At 27.0% G+C, this 16341-nt stretch overlaps 1 protein-coding gene across 1 annotated transcript in view; it reads left to right on the top strand.

Annotated features, from left to right (window-relative positions):
- The window catches only part of Strn-Mlck (Stretchin-Mlck), a 599211-nt gene that overhangs the window by 553691 nt on the left and 29179 nt on the right, over nt 1-16341 (top strand). The window contains exon 40 of the mRNA XM_075373431.1: nt 15544-15709. Coding sequence (XP_075229546.1) covers nt 15544-15709 — 166 coding nt within the window. The remainder of the gene's footprint in view (nt 1-15543; nt 15710-16341) is intronic.

A 16341-nucleotide genomic window follows, 5' to 3' on the forward strand; every position in this document is an offset into this window, starting at 1 on the left:
TTTATATCGTATGTACAGTACCTTTCTTTTCACGCGCGCGCACAAATACACACACACACCACCGACGTATAGGCTGTAGATGCAATATATATAAAATGATATTTCTCAAAAAAAAAAAAAATTAATGGGAGGAGGTACAGCTAACATATAGACTAATAACAGTTTATTAAATCAGTCTGATTCAACTGAACATAAGTTTTCTGTAGGAAATATTTTAACGATTAAACGCTGTAATTTTCTTAATAAATATTTTTGGAATACTTTGTTTTTTTAACATTTAACGTTACAATAGACTTTTTTATTTGCACACAAAAACAAAAAAAAAAACAGTCTTTTTCTTTAACAGTATAGTTATTAATTATATTTTTAATGAAATTCTCTAATTACAATGATTACTTTTTTAAACACCTAAAAACTTTCTAAAAAAAATTCCTCGATTAATTCTGTAATACACTTTTTTTCACCACTAGACCAACCCGGTGGGTCTGGGTTCTGAGTTTATCATTAGTTTAACGTTCAACGGAACAAACGCTACGCCTACGGTTAGTTTTGAGAGTTCCCTGTTGTTTTGTTTTTATTCGTTTTCATTATATTCGCTATTGCGCAATATTGATAAGAAATGTTTTTAATTATATAATCTTCTGTTTTACTTTTAAATGAGGATATAATAAATTTTTCACCGGTGAGGAGCCTTGTTTGAAAATAAGATAAAAAAAATTAAATTAAATAAAACCAATCTCCGTGGCCGAGCGGTAGCGTTTCGGCCTTTCATCCGAAGGTCCTGGGTTCATGCGCTACAAATCTCTACCTTCATATTCTCATGTAAAAGTTGCTTTGTTAGCTCCTGTGATGAATTAATCCATCAGTTAGAAAAAAAAGCATGAAAGTTCAAAACTAGTAAGCTTCCATAACATTGTAATAAATTTTTTCAAAAGAAAAAATACAGTATCACTGTTTTTCTATCTGATAAAATTATTAAATACTTAAATATTAAAAAATGAAATTTAATTGTCTTTGTGTGTGTGTGTGTGTGTATGTGTGCGCGCACCCGCCCGCGTGCACCCAAACAAGTGATAAATAATAAAAATTAGAAAACACGACTGCCAAAAAAAAATTGCTCTTTAATAATTAAAGAGTGTGCGAATGACAATTTGGAATCCTTACGTTACCGGCAGTGTCATAGGCTATATACACACACATACGCGCGCACGCACACACACACGTGTGTGTGTGTGTTTAAATACGTATATCTATATACATATGTATATAGCCTATGACTGCCGGGAACGTAAGGATTCCAACGCAGGGTCATAATCTAAATCGGTTCAGCCGTTGAGCTGCTACGGGGGAACAAACATATATACACATACATACACCCTAAATACATTGCAATCCTTTTAGGGCAATCGTGTTATAAATAGTAACTCCTATTTCATAAACAGATTGTATTCAAAACTTTGTTCGCATCGGTTTGTGGTAGGAACCGAGTGGACAATTTTAGTGCCTTATACACATAAATCTTGAGTAAATGACGTAATATGGATTGATTATGCTAAAGGTTCATAAATGACCCCCCAAAAAAAATTCAGAAATACTCACGGTACAATTATTTAATTCATTTAGCTCCAATCTAATTACTTGCAGTTTATACTAAGTGTTCGGGAGAAGCTCCACAGGCCTTGAATGAAATATTTCTTTTTTTTAAATCGATAACTCTGTCATATTGTATAAAACATTATATTTTCGAGTTAGGATCAGTAAAACGTTTTTTGCGTTTTTTGACTTCGAAGTTAAAACAAAATTATACTACACAAACGCAAATGCAATTTACTACGCCAAATTTATGATTTTAGATATAATTTTACATAAAGAATTGAACCCGGTTGTCTTGTTGAATACTTTTTGAAAAATCTTTGTAAAATATTGTTAAAAAATTAAAATTTATAAAATTTTTATAAAAAGAATAATTTAAACGCTTAAAAACATTTTGATAAAATGCTAACGCTAAAAACTTGTAAAGTGTTTAATAATCAACCGTAGCACATTTTTGATTATCGTCTTTATATTTAAAATAATTGGCAACAACATTGACAGAGTCCCCACACCCAGTCACTGGACCGATTTTGCCAAACCTTTATTTAAATGAAAGCTTAACCCTTGATAGTCACCTACCTTGAGAGCTTGACCCTTAGATAGTCATTTTTGAGAGATATTGAATAAATAAAATCGATGTACTATTGCATCATTCTTTAAAACTGGCGATATCAATAAACAATTTCAATAATGAATCGAATTAAAACAAATTAAAAAAAAAATAATAAAATTATAAATGACTTATTTTTATACGTTCTCTTTTTGTGATTTTTTTCTCAGTTTGTTATTTTCTGTGTAAAGAATATTTTTATCCCCTTCTCGGTTTATTTGTTGTTTTGTTTTTGAGGACTGCAACCCCTCAATGTTTTTTCATTGAACTCAGGTACTCAGAAAATTTCAATTTAATCGACGTACAGGGAGATTTTATCCATCAGCTAGATAAATATAAAAAACTTACCTGCATTTAAATTTGAGAATCAAGAAATTTTACAGAATTTTTCTTCTACCTAGAAAAAAATTATGTATTTTTTATAGACAAACATAAGCAAATTTTGCTTATGTTTGTCTCAAATTTAAATGCAGGTAAGTTTTTTATATTTATCTAGCTGATGGATAAAATCTCCCTGTACGTCGATTAATCTGAAAATCCTTTAATACGGATTACATTAATTAAATACTATATTAAAATTTGGAATGGACGAAAAATATCTTCTTTGTTATAAAATACCTACAATAGTTTCCAGTAATTTCTTGTTGTATTATACGAAGGATAAATTATACGAGGAGGGATGGCTCTAAAGTAAAGACCGCTGGGAAATTTCTCTTTTTAAGGTTGGCGAACTTGTGTCATTCATGGCCACACTAGTAATGTACACACTGCATTGTTGTCTGTAACTTGTCGCGTTGTATTATCCTTGATTATGTGTGCGTTATTACGTTAAAATGAATAAGAAAATCGATGTTGCCACCGACTGTGAAATACATATATAAATATACGTATATTTATAAAGTTTTCCGAATAATTTTTTTTACAATGAAACGGCTTTTACCTTTAGAGATAATCTCTCGTACATCTCCCCATCCTTCTTTTTTCTTTGTGAAATTTTTTTCTTATAAAATTAGATTTTGCGGAATCGCTTGGAAAATGTAAAAAGCATCGATTCAAACCTACCGAAGAAAACTCTTAGACGTTTTGCCCGCTAGAGAGGAAAATACAGGAACAGGAAATGAACTATTACTGACTTCTGGTCCATTAACGCTTATAAATAGTTATAATCGATTAAAAAATGCACCTGGCAACCAGATTTTGTGCAAATTTGTGAGTGAGTATCGCATAATGTTGAAGTAGTGGAAGATACGATTCTAGAGAATAAGGATGAAGAAAAAAGGAAAAAGGAAAAGTTTCTTCTATCTAAGAAACGCCGAAAGAATAAAAACTGTTAAAACATATTCAAATTACAGAAATTCGTCAGTTTAAGGAATTATAACTTAACTGGATCGAAAGTAATGATTTATAAAGTAACGCTTATGAAAAAAAAGAATAATACTTTGTATTTATAAAGTAAGTAAAAAGAAATTAATTAAATGTAATCGATCAAAAGGAATTGCAAGATAATTACAGTTTATTTAGAAATACGTATAGTAAACATTTAAATTATAGACTATTATAAGAAATTTATTTTAGTCTTATTTACAAACTTAAAAGGTTGGATAAAATTGCCTTTATTTTTTTTTTAACTTAGGAATTTTTAAGTAATTAAAGTAAATTTATTCCTATTACTGAAACAGTAATTCAGTATTCATAAATATAATTTATATAATTAATCTTGTTTATTATTGTACTGTGTGTTCCTATTTCATTTTTTCCTTTTTTTTAAGAGTATAAATCTGACGATACAAGATTAATATGTAGTCCGTTATATTCAATCGCAAAGTATTAACATGTTCAAGCTGTATACACTATTTTATAAAAATATAACAAAATATATATTATAAAATGTGGAAATGCAATTTATATGTTGAGAAAGTCATCCCGTGTGTTTTGCCTCAGATACCATGTTATACCTAAAACGTCATGTCCCCTTTAGTTGCGATATAAACTAGGAGTATTGCATTTAGAGTTAAAATAAAATTTGTTTCTGTGCGCTCACTCTCTCTCTCTCATATGATAAAGATCTTACTTTTTTTATTTAATATCTATTTTTACTTGCTAGCATTTAAATGTATAACATTTATGACATTTTTTCTTTAATAATGAAGGAAATTACTTTAATGAATGTTATTTGCAAATGAGAGTGCATGTTTTTCCCTATAGTTTTAATAAAAGCTTTTTTTCTCATATTTAAAAATAAATCGCTTGTATTATCATTTAAATTTAATAAAGTGTAATTATTTTTATAGCTATAAAGTGTAAATTTATCATTTTATGTTTACAGTTTCTAATTGATCTTTATTGAGAAATGCTTATAAGTATCTGTACTATAAATAATTTTATTATCGTTAGTTTTATTATTACTAGTTACTAACTGTCCGATCGCACAGACTCCATAATTTATTGATTAGTAGAGGTTTATGTTTGAAAAGTATTGAATTATTACTGTAAACGATTTATTTCATTTTTACATTTATTATTATTTTATGATCCAATTCTTGAATAGCTATTTTAATATAAATGATTAGTATAAAAGGCTCATTTTAGCATACTAGACACAATAATAAAAAAAAGTTCTCTAAAAGCCACCGGATGTTGTTAGATATGTCTGTCATGGAAGCAGAGTTCCATTTTTGTGTTTCAAATCTGTCATATGTTGGCAGTTATATATATTTGGAGTAAATGTGACTTCAAGATGTCTCCAAAGTTTATTGCCGAATTCAGAGACTGAATTTTTTCACAAAAAATTATATCAAATGGTCTCAAAAATAATTTGATTTGGCGCTGCTGGATTGTTTTGTTTGGATTTATCCAAGATATAATGTATAGTTATGCTGACAACCTACATACCACTGGCTCAAAGATGAGATTCGATGGCTAATTCAGGAAATTGAATCGCAATTATACTCGGATATCATTGAAAATTTTCATAAAGTGCAGTTATATATAAAATAATGATGTTCAAAGTTTTTTTTAATAAAAGTATTTTTATATTCTTCACTTATACGATAATCTTTTCTAAAACTGTTGATGAGGTGATGACAAATGATAACAATCAGTACTCGAGCATGTCCCTAATTTTTTACCAAAATAAATGATAATATTGTCAATTTTATGATTTTTATTTGAATGCTATTAACCGGTATAGATTACACATGCTGTCAGATGGAATGACACTTTTTTCCGGTTAGAATGCAATTGTGCATTTACTAAATTTAGTCGCTATTTTTGAATGTAATTTATGAGGAAAGAACAAATACATCAGTGAAATAAAAATTAGTTCAATTTTTTTGTAGTTATTATCCTTCAATATCTTTCTCCTTCCGTGCAGGAACTCGTACTACATTAGGAAATCAGTGTTTCTCCATTCTACATGAGCTTGTATCATAGTAGGTGTTTCCTTACTGTTTGCCACAATCTTACTTTCCACTCCATCACTTTCCTTATATCTTTTTGTTCTAATTAAGAAATGATTCGGCTTTTCAAACAGAATCCATCTTAACCCCCGGTAATCTTCCTTATTCCTCTACATAATCGTCAATACTTCTGTTCCCATACATTACTATTATACTGTGACAAATGACTTTAACGATTCTCTTGTTTTTGACCAGTTTATAATTTTGATAAACTATAATAATGTCTCGGTGAGATAAAATGACCGGTCACTTTTCTCACTTTAATCTGCTTGTTTTTTATTTTCTACTTTTACTGTTCAATAAAAATGCTGGATATTTAACTTGCTTAATAATCTCTGTGCCGTAATTTATAATATTACATCTCTCAGTATCAGTATTTAAGTTATTTGACATCATAAAATTAACATTAAAAACCGGATTCGTCTATATAATCTTTTGAGATGAATTTTCTACATTAAAGTTATCTTAAATAAAATCATTTGATTATCCGCATCGTATACTTCTCCATCTGTAACTCCTTACACTCCATTTATAAAGGATTGTTTTGAAACGAAATAAAATGTAACGATAGCTTTAGTCGGTCTGATTCTTATCCCCATTCCTTGAATTAGAGTTTGAATGTTAACAAAGTTTTCAAGTTTGTTTGATACTTGATAACTTGAAGATTTAACTTAAGATGTGATTTTTTGTTGTTGTAAGGGTTGTATGAAACTCAATCGATTGATTGATCTGGTGAAAGTAATCTTATTTGCTTGCATAGTTCTAATTCATATGTTTTAATTAATCATCCTTTGTAAATAGCGATACAAGAAGGCATCCCACAAAATTATGCTGGTGTGTTGTGATAATTAAACTGTATATTATAATAGCCATAAGAATTACATTAAGGAATAGTTATCAAAGAAATATGAATATAGAGAGAACATTTTTTTATAAAAGGAAATCTTTGGGATGGTTTCTGATTAAGCGTTATTATCTAGTCCTCACAATACTTAAAAATTTGTTGTCAGACAATGGTAGGATGTATTAGTCAACTTATATACTAATTGCATCAGTGTATCGAATAGTTTTATTACTCGATAAAGTTTCTTTTTAATTTTAATTTTATCTCCTACGTTATTAATGGTTTTACGCTTAATTAATTGATGTTTAAATGTGATACTTAACAAATTTATATTTGTAAATTTAAATCACCCGATGAGGTTCTCTAAGTGAAATGAATGCTTAATTTTTATTAAGCATGATTCAAGTTTTTATTTAGTAAGCGCTGCATTTAACAAGTTAACAAATTTAAGGAGAATCAAACGTACAAAAGTACAAAACATACAAATCCTTGCTTAATATTTCACATTCTTACGAGTTAATCGCACTATGTTTTCTGTTAAAATGTTATAAGGTAATAATAACAACCTTCATAAAATAACAATTTTCAAAACTTACCCTGTCCTTCAGATTTTTTCTGCACATCTAATTATATTAGTAAAATTAATAATCTGTTAGAATATTACTTTTTTACTAGATTTAGACTGGTAAATGAACTGTTTACAGATATCCAACTTGTAGTAAGAATAAATTTAAAAACAGGGTCATGTGCATTAATAAATGCTGTTTTTCTGTGAAAAAAAAAAAAAAAAATTGTGCAGTTGTTTTGATTTACGTTTCAGAGTTCATTTTCTCCTTAGGGTATATATATTGCATGTATATATGTGATCCTGTTCTAAAATTCAATCGTAATATGAATCTGAAATCTTAAAAGTGAAACGATTAGAATATTAGTACAATACCTCTAAAAAAAAATGTAGTAACAAAATATTAATATATTTACTAAATTTAACTTATAGGTATAAAGTAACAGATAAGTTTTGAAGAATGTTCAGTACATATATATGTTTTTTATGCTGCTGTAATTTGCATAACATGGCTGTAGTATTGTTGTAGGTTTTTCTTTTTCTTTGTTGTGTCGAATAGATAATGCGCTTTTGTTTTATTACTTGTAGATACTTCCAGTGTTTGTACTATTGTACTATTTTGCATGATAATGAATTTTTATTTTACCTATATAGTATAACTACTGTGATTTAATCTAAAAATGTCGGAATTGAACAAATGCACAAGTATTTGTAGTTGTTCTTTTTTATGATTACTATATAATTTGTTTTATGTTACAAACACATATAGCTGTTCTTTTATAATAAATCTAGAATGGATATCTGGTTTCTAGAGCAACTTTGTAGTAATTTCTTCCGTGTTAATATTTGTAAGTCTTTTATTGTGTATAAATGGCATCGACTGCTGAAAATATCAGCCACTAAAAATACTGACCGTGTATTGGCATGAAAATGCTGACACGTGATGTTTTTGTAAGTCTAATTATCTAAAGAAACTCATTCGTTAAAAAGTAACTTGTGGTGTATTTCACACCCTTTAATTTCCATGATTCTGCTCTGATGTTCCAGGTATTATTAAACCGTAAGGTTGTATGGAGATATAGAACATCCTATTTATAATTTTTGGGAATTTAACTTATTAATTTTGTGAAGATGAAAAAAATTCATCGATTATATTAACAGATATATTTTTTCCTAGAGGAGAATTTTCTTATAGTAAAAATGTAAAGTTAGAGGCCTTTTTGACGGTGACGTTTTTGAGTGATGCAGACTATTTAGCATCCTTGAAAATATTTAAACCGATAATCTATTTTTGTTATTTATTGATCAATTATTTTCTACAGATTTATTCATTAGATATATCTACATAACATTTGTAATACCTATGAAGAGAGGATAAAAAAAATATAAGTTTCAACAGTAAAAATATCAGTATGGAACAACTGTTCTGACTTCATCAAATATTTTTTTTTATTCATAGAATTGTCTTAAACTAGTATCGAGACATTTCATTATTGTGTATATAGTTTAGAACTTAGAAAATAAATCAGATTATAAATATATTTATTGTTGTGACTTAGCCAGGAAAGACCCATTATTTGATAGGTATAATTGATTTATATTTGATTCTTGAGCTCTCCAGTATTACCGTTCAAAATTATAAGTAGATAAAAAGAAAAAAATATATAGAGTTAAACATAGTGCTTTATCTATGACATAATTCTCTTATCTGTACAAATTAAAACCTTACTTTTAAATTGAAATAATCGTACACATAATTACTATTTTGTTTCATTAGTTTCCTTCTGTTTCTTTTATGTATTCATTTGTACGTTTTTAGCTCTTTTGTTTTAGCATAATTTAGTATAATCTACCTGTTATGGTAAATTTTCTTAAGTTTGATATTTCGAGAAGTAATCTTGAGTTCCAGTTTACTAGATTAATCTGTTAATTCCTTACGTCATCTAATGTTGTTTCAATTCATCCTTTGGATAATTACTATGTGATTTTGGCAAAATTGGCAGTATTTTAAAGTTAGAGGATTTAGTCTGAATTTTAGTGTGTATGTGTATGTGTGTGCATGTGTGCACACACGCGCGTGTGTGTGTAATGTATATTAACTTAGCAAAAGCAATTCTTTTGTTATTGTATTTGTCCATATCCCCCTGTGTACTAATATCTCAAAGACAAAAGTATAAAAATTGTTTACCACCAAGAGTTCAGAATTCGATAATGCAAATAAGATAAGTACACAGTATACAGTACTGTATGTGTGGCTAGTCACATAAAAAAAAAAATTAATTTTATATTTTTTAATATTTATGAATACATATTTTTATATGTTATAATTTTAATGGTTCGAATTTAGTGTGTGATTTGTAAGAAAAAATTTAACTGGTGATGAGGGAAAACTTTGAAAGCACTATCAGAAAAAAAATAGTAAGTATGAGGTAAGAAGCATTATCAAAATCTGTAATCTAGGTGATAATTTTTTTTATACTTTTGTCTTTGATAAATATATAAATGTATATATATACATTTAATTTACTGTGATTAATCTTTTAAAATCATATTATTCCTCTATATTGTTAAATTATATTAAATAGACTAACTAGAAAAGAATATTGAGATAAAACATAACTTATCTTAATTTTTCATGAAATTAGAAATTAGACATTTCATGACATTATAGAAATTTTGTAATTGCTATAATGTTTATAACTAGATTTCTTAAACATAGAAATGACAAAAATATTAAATTAGATTTATCTAATATGGCAGACCATTTAATAAACAATAAACATTCTATTTCTGACATTAATCTAAATTTAGAAACATTACAAATTGATAAAGATGACATAAAATTATATATATTAGAAAAACGTTAGATATATAAACACAAACCAACTTTCAATTTGATAAACCATCAGAGAGTGTTTGAGGGAGACGGTCCTATAAAAACCACAACAAATAACAGCATTCATATGGCTAACGCTTAATTTTCATTATTTTATTATTTTGTTTTAAAATTTTTATTATGCAATAATGAAATTATTTCAATCATGACTGATTATGTGAAACCCGCAAAAGTTTTTTCTTGAATAATTAAAGTAAGTCCTTGGTTTAAAAGTAAGTATGTCCATGGTTTATTTAATAGAATTTAAATATATATATATATTCTTTTTAATTTTTTGTAAGTGTTCTTTTCTACCTCAGTTGTGTGTTTCTTTTCTTTTTAGACTACCTAGCTGCTAGAAAAATCTTGGTTTAATGTAGTTTAATGACAATTGGTTTTTTACAGTTTTTTTTTAGTGGATAATTATTAGGTGATTTTGGCAAAACTGGCAGTATTTTTAAACTTAGAGGACTTGGTCTGAATTTTAGTGTATATATATAATATATATATATATTAACATAGCGAAAACAATTCTTTTGTTATTGTATTTGTCTATATACCCCTGTGTACTAATATCTCAAAGACAAATGTATAAAAACCGTTTACCACCAAGAGTACAGAATTCGATAATGCAAATAAGATAAGTACAGTACTGTATGTGTTTTTCTAGCCACATAAAGTACTGTGTACTTTATACAGTTTACTTGTAATGCAGTAATTTGTTCCTTATAATTGTTTTCAGATGGCTAATAACCCTTTGCTTATAAAAATGATTGTTTGCTTATAAAAATAAAATTGTTTAAAGAATTAATAAAAAATAATCGCCTTTATTAGGATTTTAGCAAAAAAGATGATTTTCATTAATTAATCAATTTTCATAGTCATTTAAATAATTTACAATAATAAGTAAGACACAGTTTTGAATTGAATAAATTAATGTCATTCCTTTTTTGGTTTTTCTTTTTGTTCAGAGTAGATATGAAAAAGCTGTTCTTTATTCTTTGAATAGTAAAAGTAAAATAAGAATAAATCAATTTCATTGTACGCTGTGGTTTTAATTATTGCTAATCCAATGGAAAATCCAAATAATAAATATTTACTATTTATTTATTCTGTGACTGTATGTCAGGTTGTAAAAAACCAATTTTTTTTCTAAAGACTGTTATAAGCGATGTCTTATTAATAGTAATGATAATAATAACACTAGCGATGAGAAAAGTATGTAAAATCTATGTATTGAAGCCTTTAAGGCATTATTATTTTAATTATTATTTATAGGTTTAACATAAATTTCATATTATAAGTTAAATATATGTAAAATAGCCAGTAAATATTCATGCGTTGTCTTATTTATATTCCATACTTGTTAATAATGTTTAGGTGCCTAATCCAAATAATTTATTTATTTAACTGCAGTAATGTTAATAATAGTTATTCATATTACGTATGGGCTAGAAACAACTAAAATCAATATTTGTTTGGCATTTCCAATTATTATCATATAGAAAGAATTTTAAAGTAGTTGTATTTTGTTTTTTTACAGTCAACCATAAAATAACATACTGAGTGTTTGTTTTTCTTAATTTTATTCAACAAGATTTAGTTTTATTATCTATTCAGATTTAGGGGGAAATGTTGGAAAAGTGTGGTATTGCAAAACCAGTAAACCGGTATAAGAGACTGGATAATTTTCTGAAACCATCTTTCTAATTGGTTAGAAAATGAGTCACAATTTTTGTTATTTTATGAAAGTATTAACATCAGTTTTTCATACAAATCTATGCGCTATATGAAACATTTATTTAATAGTTATCTTAAAAAAATTTTAATTGTAAAATTATAAAATTACCTAGGCAAAATTGTAATACCGTTAGAAAAAAATTATCTTTTTGTATTTTATCTACTACTTTCTTGATGATAAATAAATGAACCTGTAAAATGTTGTAAGTGTATGAAAAGTACTATTAAATGTGTCTGTTCTAATAGAAATCTGTGCCGAAATTGCCCTTGCAACCTATGCGGTTTACACTACATAAAAGGATTCTTTATTTCATTTGTTAATGCTTTAGTATGTCCCTTAGGTAAAAGTCCAGTGACATTGTATCACAGTCTCATTGATCGTGGATGTTATGCCTCATTGGAGTGACAATTCAAACAAGTATATAATATTGGTGATGTCTTAAGTGATAGCACGAAACGTAGCACAAAACTAAGTTTATTGAAAAATTATTCTCTTGGCTAGTTCAAGTCGATAATATAAAGAAATTGTTGTTTGATCAATGGAGTTTGAAGGAAATTACCCTAAAATAAGAAAATAGTGTGTTGTATTGAGGTATAAAGTATTCTGACAGTACAAATTAAATTAATTATTTTAATTTATATATATATTTTTTTTTTTTATTTTTGATGGTAATCTGTGACACAGAATATTCTGTAGGAGATATTTAATTATTCATACCAAGTGTTTTTTTAATATGAACTGTTTAAGTAGTTAAAGTCTGTAATATGCTTCTGAGACACTGTATAATATAAAAAAAATTTGAGAAATAAATTATTATATTTGTTAAATGTGTTAGACTTCAGTCTGAATGTTAATTTACATTTGATTTTGATTAATCGTTAACATATGTAAAGTACTTGAAGTATATTAGGCACCAATTTGAGTTGGTTTCTCTGGGAGTAATAATGTTTATTGTACAGTTACCTAGTCCCTGTGGTGTACAGAATGAAGTTTTATCGCTTACTTACAGGGCTGAATATCACCTGCACCTCAGCAGACATGGCATGCTAACATGCAACCATATATTTGGCTGAGTGAAGAAGTCAATAGAAAACGCTACTTTTACTTTCCCTTATAAACCTGGCATGAGATGCTTATTAAGGAAGGATATGTCATTTTTAGGAGTGATTTGTAGCTTGTGGCAGATTGCCCATAACTGTTACGGATTGGAAGTTAACATATATATATATATATATATATATATATATATATATATATATATATACATATATATATAATAATAATAATAATTTGATGGTAGATTAGATTAAATTTACTAACTGATGCAAGGAATTGAACATGAAACCAACTTCATATTAACCGATAAATTCTAGAATTAGCTAAGCGGTGATATAATGGATTTTATCATTTTAAATAAGTAACAATTATAATAAGTGTTACATAATATTTTTATAAAAATCTTAAAAATCTGTGCCCTCATTTAGGACCAGTAAAGTAAATAAAATTAATTCATGATAGTTATTATTACAGTATTTTAAATCTATTATTAATACGGCCTTTTATTGTACAATTAACTTGAATACTTTTAACAATGATGTCATTTATTAACAAACTCTTTATTACACACACAGTTAACTATAAGACAAGATAATTGTGTTAATTGTACAATAGAGCTCTTAAAATAAATTAAAAATCCCACTAAATGAACTCAAGTTTGTGAATTATTTTCTCTAATTCCTTTAGTCATTCTATTCATATATACATTAACATAATATTGCTATATAAAAAAAAAATCTTCAAAGATATTTTCTTTTGTAATTTTTTTGTTTCAGAGAAAGTATTTTTTTACTATAACTTTCCTATTATTTTTTTATCTCTTTTCAGTAATTGTAAAATGTTTGTTTACTTTCACTGTAGTACAAGGATTAGAAACAATGGTTTACTTTTCAGTGAATATTTTTTCTTCACTCAATTATCACTGTTTTGTTTGATTTCAGTATATAATTTATGGATTTAAAAAAACCATATTGTGTTTTTAATTTAATAGAAGTTAATAATGCGAATGTTTATCTGACATCTACTCATGGAAATTTACTAACATATTATGTCATTGTTTTATTACTTTAAAAGATATGTTAATGCTAATTTATTATAATGATAACTGTGTTGAAGCAAATTTTGATTGAATCTCATTAAGTAATTACTACAGTTTAAAATAACCTGAAAATTAACTTATCAGTTCTAATTTTGTTTTGTTATTCCATTGTTTTCAATGCATTTTTTAAAAATATATAAGAAAAAAATATTATATTAATTTATTTTTTATTTCATACAACATATTTATAAAATATTAATTTTTTCTATTTTTAACTTTTTTTGTCGGTTGTATTCTATGTTTGGTGTGAAAGAGGATTGTTTACTCCCCTTCTAATACGTATTTATTTATTTAGAAACAAATTGACATGCAATTATGGTTTCTTCCTGGTAGATGAATTTTGTAGCACAAAATATTCAAAGTCTGATCGAGACAGTGATGGAGAAATATAGAAAGAGGACAGTATATTATAACTTATAACCATTAATCTATGATTGTTTACTTTCTTATAATTTTTCTCCAAAATTAAACATCTGAACTTTGTCAATTGCATTGCAGCTGTTGTTTTTTTAATATTTGGGGAACAAAACGTTTCAGTTGTTCACTAAAAGAAAAATAAATAGTAATAATTACGATTATATGGTTAATTGAGCTGAGGCTGGTGTTTTTTTTCTCCATGTATGTTAATATTCTCTTCTGATTCCAGCTAAACTTTTGAATTACTGTTAGTTCCTACTTCCTATTATATTGTCTATCATTTTTAATCTTTTCCAGGCAACTTCTAGCACTTTATTATCAGCCCTTCTCTTTCCATATGTCCTAGCCAAGGAGATATTTTATTTCTTAAGTCCTGTCTTCACATAGATTGTGTTGGCCATTTGTATTTTTAAATTAGGTTAAGCACAAATATCAGGAGAGTTCACATTTTGAGTATAGAATTTTTTTTTGTTACACCCTTTGTAATATTTATTTATTTAGAAATAAGTTGACAAACAATTATATAGTTTCTTCCTGATAGATACATGAATAGAAGGCGTAAATTAAATCCTTCCCTCCTCATTTTCTTAAAACCAAGGATTTGGGATGTAAGGTTCTGTGCTGAATCCAGGAATGCTGTTTTACATACATATCTGTATTTAAGATAGTGCATTATAGTATATTGCAACATTTTCTAGATTTTGTATACCCTATAATTGCCTGAAAGCTATTTAGCCTAAAAGCAGAAATTCTACGTATTTGTCTAAAGTAATATGTACATCTGCAGAATCATTAAAAAAAAAATAGTTAACAAATATTCTACTCGGAAAACACTACATAGTTCAAATTGTACGTTCATAGTTCAGCTAGTTTAGCATAGTTTAGCTATTTTAAATATGCATATTTATTTGTAACTTAACTAAAAAAAAAAAAATTAAATGATTAGCATTATTTTTCTTTACTTTGTAACTTTTATGACTTCTCTTTACTTCAAATTTGTGTGTCTGATGGGTATTTTACTTCCATATATGTAATGTGCAAATTTATTTGCCATTTTATTAGTGTAAGTTACAATTACAAAGTTTTTTTCTTATTTTCATACTAAACTAAAATATTTAAAATTATACTTCAGCTTATGACCGATACTTGAATACTTCTCAATATAAAACTTGTATCCTTGTTGAGATTCTTGTGCACATTAATTTCAAATGATTCTCCTTTTAAGATGTATATGTTTACTGAGAGTAAATTACACTCGATAAATTATTTCTTTTTATTGTTTCAGGACCTCCTGATCCACCTGCTGGACGGCTTAGTGCTATCACCATGGATGATAATTCTGTCACATTAGCATGGTCTAGTCCACCTTACGATGGTGGTTGTATGGTTACTGGTTATAGAGTTGAAATGAAGAACAGTAATGATTCAGACTGGACTGTTGTTGCTGACAGGTTAAGTATTGATTTTTAATTAAATAATTCTGTGTTGTTTATTGTGAGAGAAATTCTTCTGAAGTTCTCTCTTAAGTTTCAGATCTTTGTAAGACTTTTATCTTTATAAATGAAGTTGAACCCAACACTTACCAGAACAAGGCAATTTAAAAGGCTAATAAGCTAAGTTATATAGCTATAAACCTTTTATGTGTTTAACAACTTGATTGAGTTTATTGTGGTATTTGAGTGTGAGTATACATTCAAACAATATTTCTTATTTACCTATTTACATCTGGTAATGTTTCAATGCTACTTTTTCTTCCTTTTTTCTTATCGTTTTTGTTTTGTTTTTTTTTTTTTTTAAACTTACTTATATGTATTAATTAATTCATATTGTTTGATGGTGAATAAATTTATTAAGCAGTGTCCAATCCATTGACATTAACCAAAATAGATTTTCATCACAAGAAAAAAAAAATTATCTTTGATTCTAGAAATTATTTATTTTAAAACAAAATACTCAACACAATTTTACTAGTCTGAATTTTTCATTAGATCGATCAATTACTTGATTTGGATAATTTATACGTATCAAGAGAATATTCAATTTATATATTTTCTACTAGTTTGCTAAATAGTAAAGAATTTTA

Source organism: Lycorma delicatula, chromosome 8 (genome assembly GCF_047948215.1).
Source record: "Lycorma delicatula isolate Av1 chromosome 8, ASM4794821v1, whole genome shotgun sequence".
In the NCBI taxonomy this organism is placed as follows: Eukaryota; Metazoa; Arthropoda; class Insecta; order Hemiptera; family Fulgoridae; genus Lycorma; species Lycorma delicatula.